General features: G+C 32.3%; 1 protein-coding gene and 1 non-coding gene across 6 annotated transcripts in view; both read left to right on the plus strand.

The window, feature by feature from the left end:
* CLASP2 (cytoplasmic linker associated protein 2) overlaps positions 1-13451 on the plus strand; it is a 149749-nt gene that overhangs the window by 119321 nt on the left and 16977 nt on the right. For 3 of the 5 annotated variants that reach the window (XM_039843427.1, XM_039843428.1, XM_039843431.1), the window contains 7 exons: positions 61-224; positions 1288-1366; positions 1499-1549; positions 4837-4980; positions 10146-10289; positions 11410-11516; positions 12637-12790. In XM_039843427.1, coding sequence (XP_039699361.1) covers positions 61-224; positions 1288-1366; positions 1499-1549; positions 4837-4980; positions 10146-10289; positions 11410-11516; positions 12637-12790 — 843 coding nt within the window. The remainder of the gene's footprint in view (positions 1-60; positions 225-1287; positions 1367-1498; positions 1550-4836; positions 4981-10145; positions 10290-11409; positions 11517-12636; positions 12791-13451) is intronic. The other 2 variants (XM_039843429.1, XM_039843430.1) reach the window with 1 other exon arrangement.
* Positions 6950-7068, plus strand: LOC120586850 (5S ribosomal RNA). The gene has a single exon (XR_005648820.1). It is a non-coding gene; the product is annotated as a 5S ribosomal RNA (ribosomal RNA).

Raw genomic sequence — 13451 nt, forward strand, 5'->3', positions numbered from 1 at the left:
TGATCATAAAGGTCAATATTTCCTCCTCTTTTTCTCTCCTCTCCCGTTTATCACCTGTAGGTGTTCAGCATGTTTTTGGAGACTCTAGTGGACTTCATACAAGTCCACAAAGATGATCTTCAAGATTGGTTGTTTGTACTGCTGACACAACTACTAAAAAAAATGGGTGCTGATTTGCTTGGGTCCGTTCAGGCAAAAGTTCAGAAAGCCCTTGATGTTACAAGGTAATATTTTCATCATGTATTTCAAGTTTACCTGATAGAAATCAGGAATATTTAGTTTCTATGTTAGAAGTTCAGGTATCTGAGTCCTCTTAAATCATTTAGACGAGATAGGCTCCATTGGAAAATTGTTAATAACGCCCATTCACATGGTACAGTTCATGCATCATTGATTCTTAGATCAAATACTGCTTTCTTTTATAAAAAGTTTTGTTAACATTTGTTGAATAATTCAAGATATTATTTTATCTTAATTAAGATATATCTGCAGAGTGGAGTTGAAGATTTTATTCAATCTAATATAAAAATAAGATATTCCCTAAGTTTAAAAGAATGTTTTATTATACATTAATATGTATAATGTTTTATTATACATATTCAGAATCCTTTTTCAGAGGATTTTGAGCCAATGATCTATTACTACTTTCTTGTGTAGATTGTTGAAGTGACTTATTTCAGATATCCATTAACTAAGTTGAAGTGAGTCTAGAATTCAGATATTAGGTGTGGGGAAACATCTCTAATATTGAACTTTTTATTGAATATATTTTTCCGATTAAATCTATATTTGAGACAAGCAAGATAGGCCATTATTTACTATAGTGTTGCTTTTTAACCCCCTACAGCAGCGGTCCCTAACCTTTTTGGTACCAGGGACCGGTGCTCCTATGAGAATCTAATGCCTGATGATCTGAGGGGGAGCTGAGGTGGTAACGGTAGTGCTGGGGAGCAGCTGCAAATACAGATGAAGCTTCACTCACTGGCCCACTGCCCTACTCCTGCTGCATGGCCTGTTCCTAGCAGGCCATGGACCAGTACTGGTCTGCGGCCCAGGGATTAGGGACCCCTGCCGTACAGGGCATGAATTCAGATGTTCAGATTCTTCTGGGAATAGCTTTTTATTGTATATTGTGTCATATAGACTATAGCACATATAGATAACTTCTTTATGTATGCTTTTTGAATGACATTATGTCTTGGTATTAAGCATATTTTCTATTAAGCTTGCTAAATACTTGCTGACTTAATTTTTGTTTTGTTTTGCTTTGTTTACTGTTTATTTCAGGGAATCTTTTCCAAATGATCTTCAATTCAATATTCTAATGAGATTTACAGTTGATCAGACTCAGACACCAAGTTTGAAGGTAAAAATTTGAAGTCTTTTGAAGACATTATAAGGAAATGAAGTATTTTATTAATAAAGTGATATTAATGTTTGTATTTCTGTCACATAAGAAGCAGTTCAATCAGTGGATTTTGTTTTTATAAACTTTCAGACAGTCAAGCCAGCACTTCGGGACCAGCTTCACTCTTTTTGGAGCTCCAAGGTTTTTTTGTTTTTGTTTTAATCTGCATTATTTCTTTTCTTAACTCTCTACAAACTGCAGTGTTTCAGATAATGTTTGTATGCATCAACTACTAACCTTTGTAAGCCTTCTACGCATGCACATATTTGATTTCCAATATTATTTAAATGCCAGGCTATCCTTTGGAGGAGCTTACCGGGGATACTTTTAGAAGGCAACGCAAGTATGGCCATCTAACCCTAAGCTGGTAATGCAGACTTGCTCTATAAAGTCTTACCTAATTTTATGTTTGTGATTTCCCAATACTTTTTTTTTAATTGCTGAATAAGTATTTTGGGTGAACTGTCAGTTTTACCTATGCTTATTTTAGTAAACAAAAATGTTTAAGTTGAATTTCAGTGCTATTCTCCAGTTCTCCTTAATTGAAATAGTAACATTTTTTTTTCTTTTTGCATTGTGATATTTCTGATGTGTGCAAATTAACTTTCTCAGTTGTTATTAGCACACATTTTTCAATTAATTTATGTGAAACATAAGGAGATTCCAATTTGTAATTTAAAATAATTATTAAATTTCACAAAATAATAGAAACAAGGAGCTCTTGGATTCTTTATAAAGATCTTTCTTAGAAGTATTAAATGAGATTAAAGTCAGGGAAATAACAAGCATATGTGCATTTATAATCCTTATATTTTTCTGCTCTATTCTGCACGAATGTATTTCCACAAGCCTTACTGCCCAGGACTGATTTTTTTTTTTTTTTTTTAAGTTTCTGAATATGATTTTGCCTTAAAATCACAATTATGTTTCTTACCAGGGTTGACTTATACTCAACATAATGTTATTTTCTCAGAGCTGCTTTGTGAAAGGGATTCTGTCTGTTTTGATTTTGAAAAGTGACCTGCTGAAGGAGAATAAGTTACTTGATATTATTGATAAATAATTTTTGTACTCATTCTTTGTCTAAGCCATTGTGCTAGGCATTTTAAACTTATAATGGAAGATAAACTTATAATTTTTTATTATTATCTATAATACATGATAAACTGTAATAGGGCTGTGATTTAGGTACTAATGGTAGGTATCCAAGTGCTATTGAAATGTATGTAGTGGAAATGTTTCATGAGTCATTGGAAATGAAGGTCTAAACTGTTTGCTTAAGAAATATGAGTGATAAGTGAATCGAAGGAGAGAATAAAATTTCTAAGGCCTGAAGAGAAAGACAAAGGGATGAAGGAAATGGGAAATAGAAAACTTGAAATTAGCTTTTCTTGTGGAAAATATTAAATTGGAGACTGTAATTACAGACTGTTTACATAAATTTGTGGCTTTTGTATTATTTATTTTATATATTATATATACACACACATTAAATTATATACACACAAATGCAATGCTGTAGGAGAAAATCACTCTTCAACTCTTAATTTGATGTTTTAGCATAGCAAGGAGAAGCTGTATTGGAGCCATTCATACCTTATACCAAAAGTAGAAGTAGCTTTCAGATGGGTGATGGGATTAAGAATCAAAAACTTAACGGGTTATAGAAAAACACAAATAACTTGGATATGATATTTGTAAAAAATCTTTATTAAAAAATGATGGATCTTTCAGATAAAAGATGGATGTCTATATAAAATTTTATATCTCTCACAGTGTCATGTGGTTAAATGTCAGAAGGGAAGCAATAGAATAGGGAGAAATGGCAATACAGAGTGATTTTATTTGAGTAAGTAATATTTTTAAAAATAAATGTAATTTTTGTTGACCTATTTTTCTGGTTTTCACAAACATGTAGAATTATACATACCTTAGCAACTACATTATTTTTCTTTCTCTGAAAAGAATGCATGTTTATGTGATTAAAATTATAGACTATGTATATAACCTTGTAATGCATCTTACTAAAATGTAAACTTTTAAATGATTATATGTGTTTTGTGGTTATTTTGCCTATTAGTATGGTAAACACACCTATTCTATGAAACGCTTTTAAAACTTTGCATACCTCTATAAATTTCCAAGATACCGCATTAATTGAATTTCATAGTGCACAATTAACCATAAGTCTCTTTCCCTCTCTACTGTGCGTTTCACCTAGGGCAGCTGATAGGTTAACTCTTGGTTTTGTTCAATACATTTTTTATAGTTATAATTACTTCTTAAAATTCATTCATTAAGTAATGAAAAATATAATTTGATCCCTTCTGTCTTTTTTTACTGAAAGCGGAAAGGGGAAAATACACAAGAGTCAACTTTATTTTAATATTTCACTTCCTATATGTCAACTTAACAATGTACTTCCCAGAGACCTTATTTTGGTTGAGAAAAATGACACTACGATTAATAATAAGGGAAAAAAAATATAGAAAAACTGATTAACCTTTGGCAATATTTTTTCCGTGTTATTGCTTTAATCATACATTTAAACCTTCCTTTTTCTAACTGAGCAAATTAGCATTTAGTATGTGTTTAGTATCTTCTGTATCTAAGGCTGTACATATGCCAGGTTTAGAAATCCTAGACTGTTTGAAGATGCGACTTTAAAAACAGTGGTTCTCAACCTTTTTTTCTGCCCCAATATACCTGAAAGAAAGGAGATAATTTAACAGTGGCTTTCTATACAGATAAAAAAGGCTGAGTCTAAGGAAGAAGTATGTGTGGTTGCCGCACTGCCTGCTGATTTTGAAACCTGCATCCCACCATGTATCCATCCACATATCAGAGATTCCTGGGGAGAACTCATACACAAATAAGTGTTTTCTTTTCTCTAGTGATACTTGTGTAAGACTTTTTTGCGACACTTCTTTTGGAAGGTAGTTCTAATAGTCAGTGGACCTATTACAGAACCTGATCTCATTGTGTGACTCTTACGATGTATTTTACAGAAACTTTATATTGTCCACCTTAATTACCTACTTGATTTATAATACCTTATTTCCAAAATACTTTGATTCATTTCCCCAAAAGCCAAATTACACTCAGTTGATAAAGGCTGGCTCCCATGGAGTCTAGACAAGAGTCAGCTGTAAGCTCTGAAGGCAGACTCAAGGAGAAATGTATAATTCCGTCAAGAATCTTCAGCAGTTGTTCAAACACGGGGAATGAAACATAAGTTCTGCTATGTGTGGAAAACAAAAATCCACATTATCATATATCTTGTGCCTCAGGTAGGTAGGTGGTTGTATAATTTCTTTTTTGTTGTTTTTTTAATTTTCTATTTGTCAAAAAAATAATCACCTAATTGTTTCTAAAATGTCCTTAAATGACCATCTGATTGTCCTCTCTCATTGTGCTTACCTCTGCAGGTGAAGGTTGCTATCCTTAAGTACATAGAAACTCTGGCCAAACAGATGGATCCAGGAGATTTTATAAATTCCAGTGAAACTCGCCTGGCAGTGTCTCGGGTCATTACTTGGACAACAGAACCCAAAAGTTCTGATGTTCGGAAGGTATGTTTTAATATAAGTGGTAGGAGATAAATCAGAAGAGCAACTCAGTCATTTTGGATTGCCAGTGAAGGAAGCTAATATTTTCAGGATATTACCAGTTAGCATGGAGTTATTTACGTGGTGATATGAAGACCTTTTAAAAAAAACTTCTCATTTAAATTATTTAAAATTTTATCCAATTATTTTGAGTGTAATTTTCAAACAATAAAAAAAATTGTCCTTGCCATAATCCTCTCAACCTCTAATCTTGTAATCATTCAAAATATTCCAAATCTTTCCTCTTGTATTTTACCTATATATTTCAAATAAGTGTTACAGTTTCTTGACTTACTAATTTTGGGCATTATCTATTAATATACTGGTAAATTTAATCATTATGTATCTTACTGTCTACCTTGGTAAATGAGCCATGCCATTCCCACATTCTTTCCTATATCTTTCCCCATAACCTTCACCAATGGAAAAGATTTGCATTTTGACTTTGGAAGTATTCAGTCCTATACCAAGTGGTTTACTACTGCCTCCTTTCTAATGTTTTTAGAGTATCAGTTAGTATTTGCAACCTCTCTGCCACATTCTTATGGCTAATATTTTCCATATGCTCAAAAACATAGATTATTTTCTGGAAATCTCCTTCCTAGACCCTCTTTTCTCTTCACCATCTTTCCGAGACTTCTGTTTACCCCTAATCATCTATTTCTTGCATCCTATATCTGGCTCTATTTACTCTCTTCCTTGATAAATCCTTTCCTTCAATATTTGCCGCAAAGGAGTGCACAGAATATAAATTTTGTGACCTTTGTTTCTAGCGATGAACAGTTGATTCAACAATAGCAGAATATATATTCTTTTCAAGTGCATATGGACATTCTTCAGGATAGGCCATATGCTAGGCTATGAAACAAACCTCAATCTTTATTTATTTATTTATTTATTTTACCAAACAACAGTTAGTCATATATATTTTGCATTGTATGTTCACCACTCATAGTTAGATTTCTTTCTGTCATCAATCTTTTTTTAAAAAGATAAAAGTAATACAAAGTATTTTCTGTGACCACAATGGAATGGAATTAGAATCAATAACAAAAAAATACTGGGGAACTTGCAAATATGTGGAAATTAACATACTGCTAAATCACCAGTGGATCAAAGAAGAAATCAAAAGGGAAATTAGAAAATAGATTCAGATGAATGAAAATGGAGACATGACTTAATGGGATATAGGCTTAGAGCAGTGCTTAGAAACAGATTTATAGCTATTAATGCCTATAAAAAAAAAAGATCTCAAATCAGTAACCTAACCCGCCACCTTGAGAGACTAGACTAAAGAAGCAAACTAAACCTAAACTAAGCAGGAAAAAAAACATAATCAAGATTGAAGTAGAAATTAATAGAGAATAGGAAAATAATAGAGGAAATTACTGAAACCAAAACTGATTCTTTGAAAAGTTTAACAAAATTGATGAAATTTTGGATAGATTGACCAAGGAAAATAAAGAGAAGACTCAAATTACTAGAATTAGAAATGAAAAAGGGAATATTACTATAACCTTACAAAAATAAAAGGATTATAAAGGAATACTACAAATAATTGTATGCCAATAAATTAGTTAACTTACATGAAATGGACAAATTCATGGAAAGACACAACCAAAACTGACTCAAGAACAAACAGATGTGTAAATGGAACAAGTAAGGAGATTGACTTAGTAATCAAAAAACTATCCACAGATAGAAGCTGAAGCTCAAATGGCTTCACTGATGAATTCTACCAAACACTAATAACAGTTCTCCACAAGCTCTTATAAAAAACAGAAGAGGAAAAAACAGTTCCCAACTCATTCTGTGAGAGCAGTTTTACCTGGATACCAAAACCAGACAAAGACACCACAAAAAAAGAAAACTACAGATCAGTTTTCTTAGGAATATAGATGCTTTTAATCCTCAACAAAATAATTGGGAAACCATCTACGGCCATACTACCCTGAACAAGCCCAATCCCATCTGATCTCGGAAGCTAAGCAGGGTTGGGCCTGGTTAGTACTTGGATGGGAGACCACCTAGGAAGACCAGGGGCTGTAGGTGTAAAAAATAAAAAATAAGGGATTGTAAGCGGACAAGGTCTTTGCAGTCTGTGAGGTCAACCAAGGGTTGCCTTTCCTAAAAACAAATTTTTTAAAAATAATAATAATAATTGGCAAACCAAATCCTGCCACATGTAAAAGAGAATTACAAAACATCACCAGGTGGGATTTATCCCAGGAATGCAAGATTGGATTAACATCCAAAAATCTATTAATGTAACACATCATGTCAATAGTAAAAAGACAAAAACCCCATGATCATCTCAATAGAGGCAGCATCCAGAAATATCTAACATCCTTTCATGATTTAAAAAAAAAAAACAAAAAACTAAACTAGCAATGGAAGGGAACTTCCTCAACCCAATTGGGGGCACCTACAAATATCCACAGCTAATATACTTCATGGTGAAAGACTGGATGCTTTCTTTCTAAAATAAGGAACAAGACAAGGATGTCTGCTCTCACCCTTTCTATTTCTGTGCTAGGAAGTCTAGCCAGGACAGTTGAGCCAAAAAGAAAAAAGAAAAGAGAAAAAAAAAGGCATCCAGCTTAAAAGGGAATAAGTGAAACTATTTCTCTTTGCAAATGATATCTTATTTAGAGAAAACCCTAAGGAATTGCTAATAAACTATTAGAACTAATAAACAAGTTCAGTAAGGTTACAGATTACAAAATCTATATACAGAAGTCAATCGTATTTCTAAACACTTGTAATGAGCAATCCAAAAGTGAAATTAAAATAATTTAAGTTACAGTAGGATAAAAAAATTCAAATACTTAGGAATAAATTTAACCAAAAAAGTAAAAAATTTATAGTAGAAACTATGAAACTATTTTGAAAGAAATTAGATTTAAATAGATGGAAAAACTTCTCACGTTCATGCATCAGAAGACTTAATATTGTTAAGTTGGCAATATTACCCAAAGTGATACACAGATTCAGTGTGATCCTTATTAAAAATCCAGGTTGGCTTTGTAGAAATTGACAAGCTAATTCCAAAATTCATCTGGGATTGCTAAGGATCCATAATAGCCAAAACAATTTTGAAAAAGAACAAAGCCTGAGAGATTTTATAATTCCTGATTTCAAAAACTAGTACAAAGCAACAGTAATCAAGACAGTGTGGTACTGGCATAAGGATAGACATAAAGACCAATGAGATAGAATTGAGAGTCCAGCTAATTCCAACAAGGGTGCCAAGGCCATTCAATAAGGAAGTAATAGTATTTTCCACAAATTGCGCTCTAGGACAACTAAATAGCCACATGCAAAAGAATGAAGCGAAACCTTATCTCACACCATATATAGAAATGAACTCAAAATGGAAGACAAGTGTAAAAGCTAAACCTATTAAACTCTTAAAACAGGGATAAATCTTCATGATCTTGGATTTGGCAATGGATTCTTAGATACCCTACCAAAAACACAATCAACAAAAGGAAAAAGATAAATTATATTTCATCAAAACTAAGAAGTGGGAATGTTCCAAGAAGAATACCAGTGTGATAGTAGAAATCATTGGCACGCTTTAAGCAAAGGAGTAATGCAATCTGATTTATATTTTTAAAAGTTACACTGGCTAATGTGACAGAAATGGACTGTTGCTATGTTATATAAGGGAAAAGAGGTTAAGAGGGGTAGGGCTGATATTGGAAAGCACCTTTTCATCTGTTGTTCAAGGAAGTTATTTTTAAATGAATATAAAACGTATCTAGTAAAACCAATATGACATTAAGATATAAACTAACAAATGAAGGACTTCAAAATATACTACTGCAATTTAAATCATACCATTTAAACGCGTATTATTTAATGCAGAAATAATAGACAAATCAACAGGATATAAAGGAGGGTCCAGAGACACCTAGATTTATATAGATTAGTTCATGATAAGGGTAAAACTTGAACAGATGAAGAAGGGATATACTCGTTGGTAAATAGTTTGGGAACAGTTGGGCTGTCTCTAGAGGGAAAATAAAGCTGAATTTCATGTACCAAAATAAACTATCAGTCATTACTTCATTTGCTCATGTTAACTTGAGGTCCTTGCAATTTTGTGGTTCCAAAAGACAGGATTATAAAATTTCGTTTCAAAATGCAAATAGCTTTATTTAAGCACTATTAACATTTTCAGAGTATACACATTGTATACTTTGTTGTTTTTAACAAAATGGGCTTATGTTATAGCTGTTGTTTTATATTTTTTCTTCAATAGTATATAATAATCCTCTCCCAATTTCTTCATGTATAGAGCTCCATCATCTTTCAAGGCTGTGTTGTGTAGTCTGCCATTGCTCCAATATAATGTAATACGATCATTCTCTAGTATTGTATATTCTAATGCCATAAACATAGAACACTTAGATTTTCATAGAATGAGGTCAGAAAAGGTGCGGAACAAGATGCACACATTTGGATACAGATTGTTTGGGTTTCTTTCTCCCAGTTAAGTTTCATGTAATCTGAATTTCGGTTTGGCTTTTAATAATTCAGTTGATTACTTTAGACAAATTAAGGAAATTTGTAGGTTTTCTGAACTGATCTGAATAAGCTTTGTTTTGTTCCCATTTCTACAAAAACATTGGCCTAGTTTTAGCTTCAGATTATAGATTTGTTAGATTTAGCTGCTTGAGAGAAGACTAGATCCGGCCAGTTAATTTAAGAATAACATTAAGAAGATGAAATTTAAACTACTAAGTTGCTCTGGATGGGCTTTGTATAGCTTAGGGATATGCATCTTTATTTTCATCTATCCTCCTTCTTGTACTTATTTATTAGGAAAACTGAAGTAGTACTATGCATATATTAATAGAGTAACGCCAGAAACTGGTTAACATTTGCCATTGATTTTTATGTCATATTTATTATACTTTTCATATTCCCTTCTTCCTTTCAAAAAATAGGTCAATTTTTTTTTTTAATTCTTCCAACAAAGAAATTTTAAAGCATATAAGAACATCTTTTTCCCTGGGAAAGATGGCTTTGTGCTATTGAATGGAAATGTTGAATAAAGAGAATGATCTCCTTTGAGTAACCAAAATATATTCATCTACTTCTTGTGTGTCTTTGTTTTCTAGGCAGCGCAATCAGTGCTGATTTCCTTATTTGAACTCAATACCCCAGAGTTTACAATGTTATTAGGAGCTTTACCAAAAACTTTTCAGGATGGTGCTACCAAGCTTCTTCATAATCACCTTCGAAACACTGGCAATGGAACCCAGGTATTTTTCAGTTATTTTCTTAGCTCTTTTATAATGTAATGGTTGGTTTAATAATAACTGCATTCTTTTACATGAAGTAAAATTTTGGCCCTGGTATATAATTTTTACATCTATATTGGGCAGCATTTCCTAAGCAGAATTAAATACTGTCCCGGAAAACATAAAGTCATTAGGCCTATCATGTTTATATTATAATTTGGTGTACATTAGGGCAGTGGTGAATGGTGGCCAGAGTATGATGAACAAGAAAAGCAAAATGTGAGCAGAACTTAGATGAAGGCATCAGCTTTACAAGACATTAGAATTATGATACACTCTTTAGATGAACCAATTCGTATTTGAGGACAAGAAGGGATGACTTATTCCAGGGTTAACAATAAGTCAAGAGAGGGTAGTACTTCAAAAGGTGTGTTTACATTTAGTAATCATAGGCCTGTCGGTCCATTGGTGCTTGGATATACTGGATTTTGTTTTGAGGAAGTGAAGTTTGAGTAAATGAAATGTTACAATGTTATATATCTATATCTATATCTATATCTATCTATATATGTATATATATACAGTGTTATATATCTATATAACTACATGGTATAGAATTATTTATATAATATGCCTAAAGGATTAAGTTTTTAAAGGACAGAGAGAGAGACCTTTGATAATGGATAAAGGAAAAAATGCGCTCATGGCAGCCTTAAGGTAAAATCTGAGGGTCAAAAACAATCTGAGAACAATTTTTGGGGACCAAAGTCAGTTATTATTTTAAAAGGAGAAGGGATTGTTTCATTATATCTTAAGAGATAGGCAAATTCGTAATATGACCAGATTTTTATTTCTTTGGTGTCTTTGTGAAAATCATTGTAAAGCAGATTTAAGGATGAATGAAATTTGAGCATTTGTAATGGTTAGAGGAAGAAAGTTGGCTCAGAACAGGAAGTTAATTTAAAATTGTTAATTTAGGATCATGTTGAATCTTTGAGGAAAAAGATAATATCTGCAAGCAGGAAGTAGATGAAGAGAACAAAAAAAGACTAAAGGGTTAGATTTCTGAATGGAGAGAAAGTTGAACTTTTAGTTGAACTTCCCTATCATATGTTAATATTTATTTGACTCTCTCCAACAGAGTTCCATGGGGAGCCCTTTGACAAGACCAACACCACGTTCACCAGCCAACTGGTCCAGTCCTCTTACTTCTCCTACCAATACATCACAGAATACTTTATCTCCAAGGTAACAAGAGGGTAATTTTCCATCATGGTTTGTTATTGCAGATTCTCATTCTTAGAAAAACAGTAATATAATTCCAGTTGATTTCCACTTGACTTGAAAGATGATACACACAAAAACTAAACAGATTCAAAAAATTTTATGTTAAGTGAAAAGAAAACTTATTGATGCAGCTTTTATAAATTAGTGTTTGTTACTTTGAATAGCATAATTAAGTTTCTCAGATATGCTATACAAATCCAATAAATTGCAAATGTGTCTTTCATTTATACTACTTAGTACACATGATGAGGTCAAGTTATAATGATGGTTGTTTAGATCTAATGGGGAAAAAAAGCTTATAAACAAAAACATAAAAAATGAGGAAGTAAAAATAGAGAAGGGATAAATATAAAATGGCATTGAGTATACTTCTTAGGAAAAATTGTGACTCTGATATTGATCCTTAGTATAAAATATAAGATGTGTAATTTTCACACACTTGGGCAATTCAAGCATGAGCTGTATTTCAATGAAGTTCTTGACTCATTAATAAACTAATAGTTTTTCTTCTTCCTCATCCTTTTAAAAGATAGTAGTCCATATTTGTAGTTATTAGCTAGATTTTTGTTTTTAGCCATATATATCATAGCATGCCTCATCATATTCATTACAATCATAGGATACTTCATCAGCATCTAAGGAAGAAAAATATATTGCAAATTTATCATCTAGGCTATTTCTTCCATGTTATACATATATAACAATCTTGATAGCTAAATTCCAGGCTCAGTTGAATTTTAGAATTTGATTATAGAATTCATGTCCAGTGTTATTTATGTTTTTAAAATGTAAAAAACATTCTTAGGTTTCAGGGGTCATAGTTTGCTGACCCCTGGTTAATATGAACATTTTTAAAGGTAAAAAGACAAATAAGTTGTTATATTGTTTGAGTCATTGTAAGTGCCCTTGATAGATGGATAAAGAAACGTGTACTTTAACCATTTTTAGCCGTCTGGTTTTGTTTTGCTTTGGGGAACATACATTTTCTAATCCTGTCTTTATGAATATCCTACATAATCTTCTGAAATGTGTTCGTATTTTAAAGCTGCATATAAATAAAAATTAGTTTTCTTTTTTATAGTGCATTTGATTATGACACAGAAAATATGAACTCTGAAGATATTTATAGCTCTCTTAGAGGTGTCACTGAAGCAATTCAGAATTTCAGCTTCCGTAGTCAAGAAGATATGAATGAGCCATTGAAAAGGGATTCTAAAAAAGATGATGGTGATTCAGTGAGTAGTTGAATATTCTTATGTTGCAGACTTTTTCATTAAGAGTTTTTTAGTTTGTTTGTTTTTTTAAACTTTGCTTTCTGTCACTTTGAAATATAATTTTCCTAGGGGTCAGTCACACTCTACAAATATTTACCGAGTATCTATTATGCACCAGGCACTGCTCTGGGTCTTAGATTTACAAGGCAAAGTCATCATTCTCAAGTTCTTCATAGATTTTCAGATAGAGCTGAGTACTACAGAGTTTTAGGTTAGAATATAAAGTGAATATTTTAGATTAAGTGGTCAGGGGAAGCTTCTATCAGAAGGTGACATTTATATTGAGATCTAATAATGGAGAGGAGAAGTCCTTAAAAGAAATAGCAAGTGCAAAGACATTTAGATGGGTACTAGGTTTGTACAGTTGAGAGCCAGTATAGTTGGAGCATATGCTGAAAGCCAGTATAGTTGGAGCATTATGAAAGCATTGGGGAGTGGAACATGGGCCAATCACATGGGCTTTGTAAGATGAAATAATGCATTTAGTTTTTTTACCTAAGTGTAGTGTTTTGCATCATCCGTTTGTATGACTCCAATTAAGAATATTATGACCTTTCTTTCTGACATTTGTGAATATTGTTCAGTTTATACAAAGAGCAGTTTTTTTGTTTTTTGTTTTTTT

This window comes from Pteropus medius, unplaced genomic scaffold (genome assembly GCF_902729225.1).
Source record: "Pteropus medius unplaced genomic scaffold, Ma_sr-lr_union100, whole genome shotgun sequence".
Lineage (NCBI taxonomy): Eukaryota > Metazoa > Chordata > Mammalia > Chiroptera > Pteropodidae > Pteropus > Pteropus medius.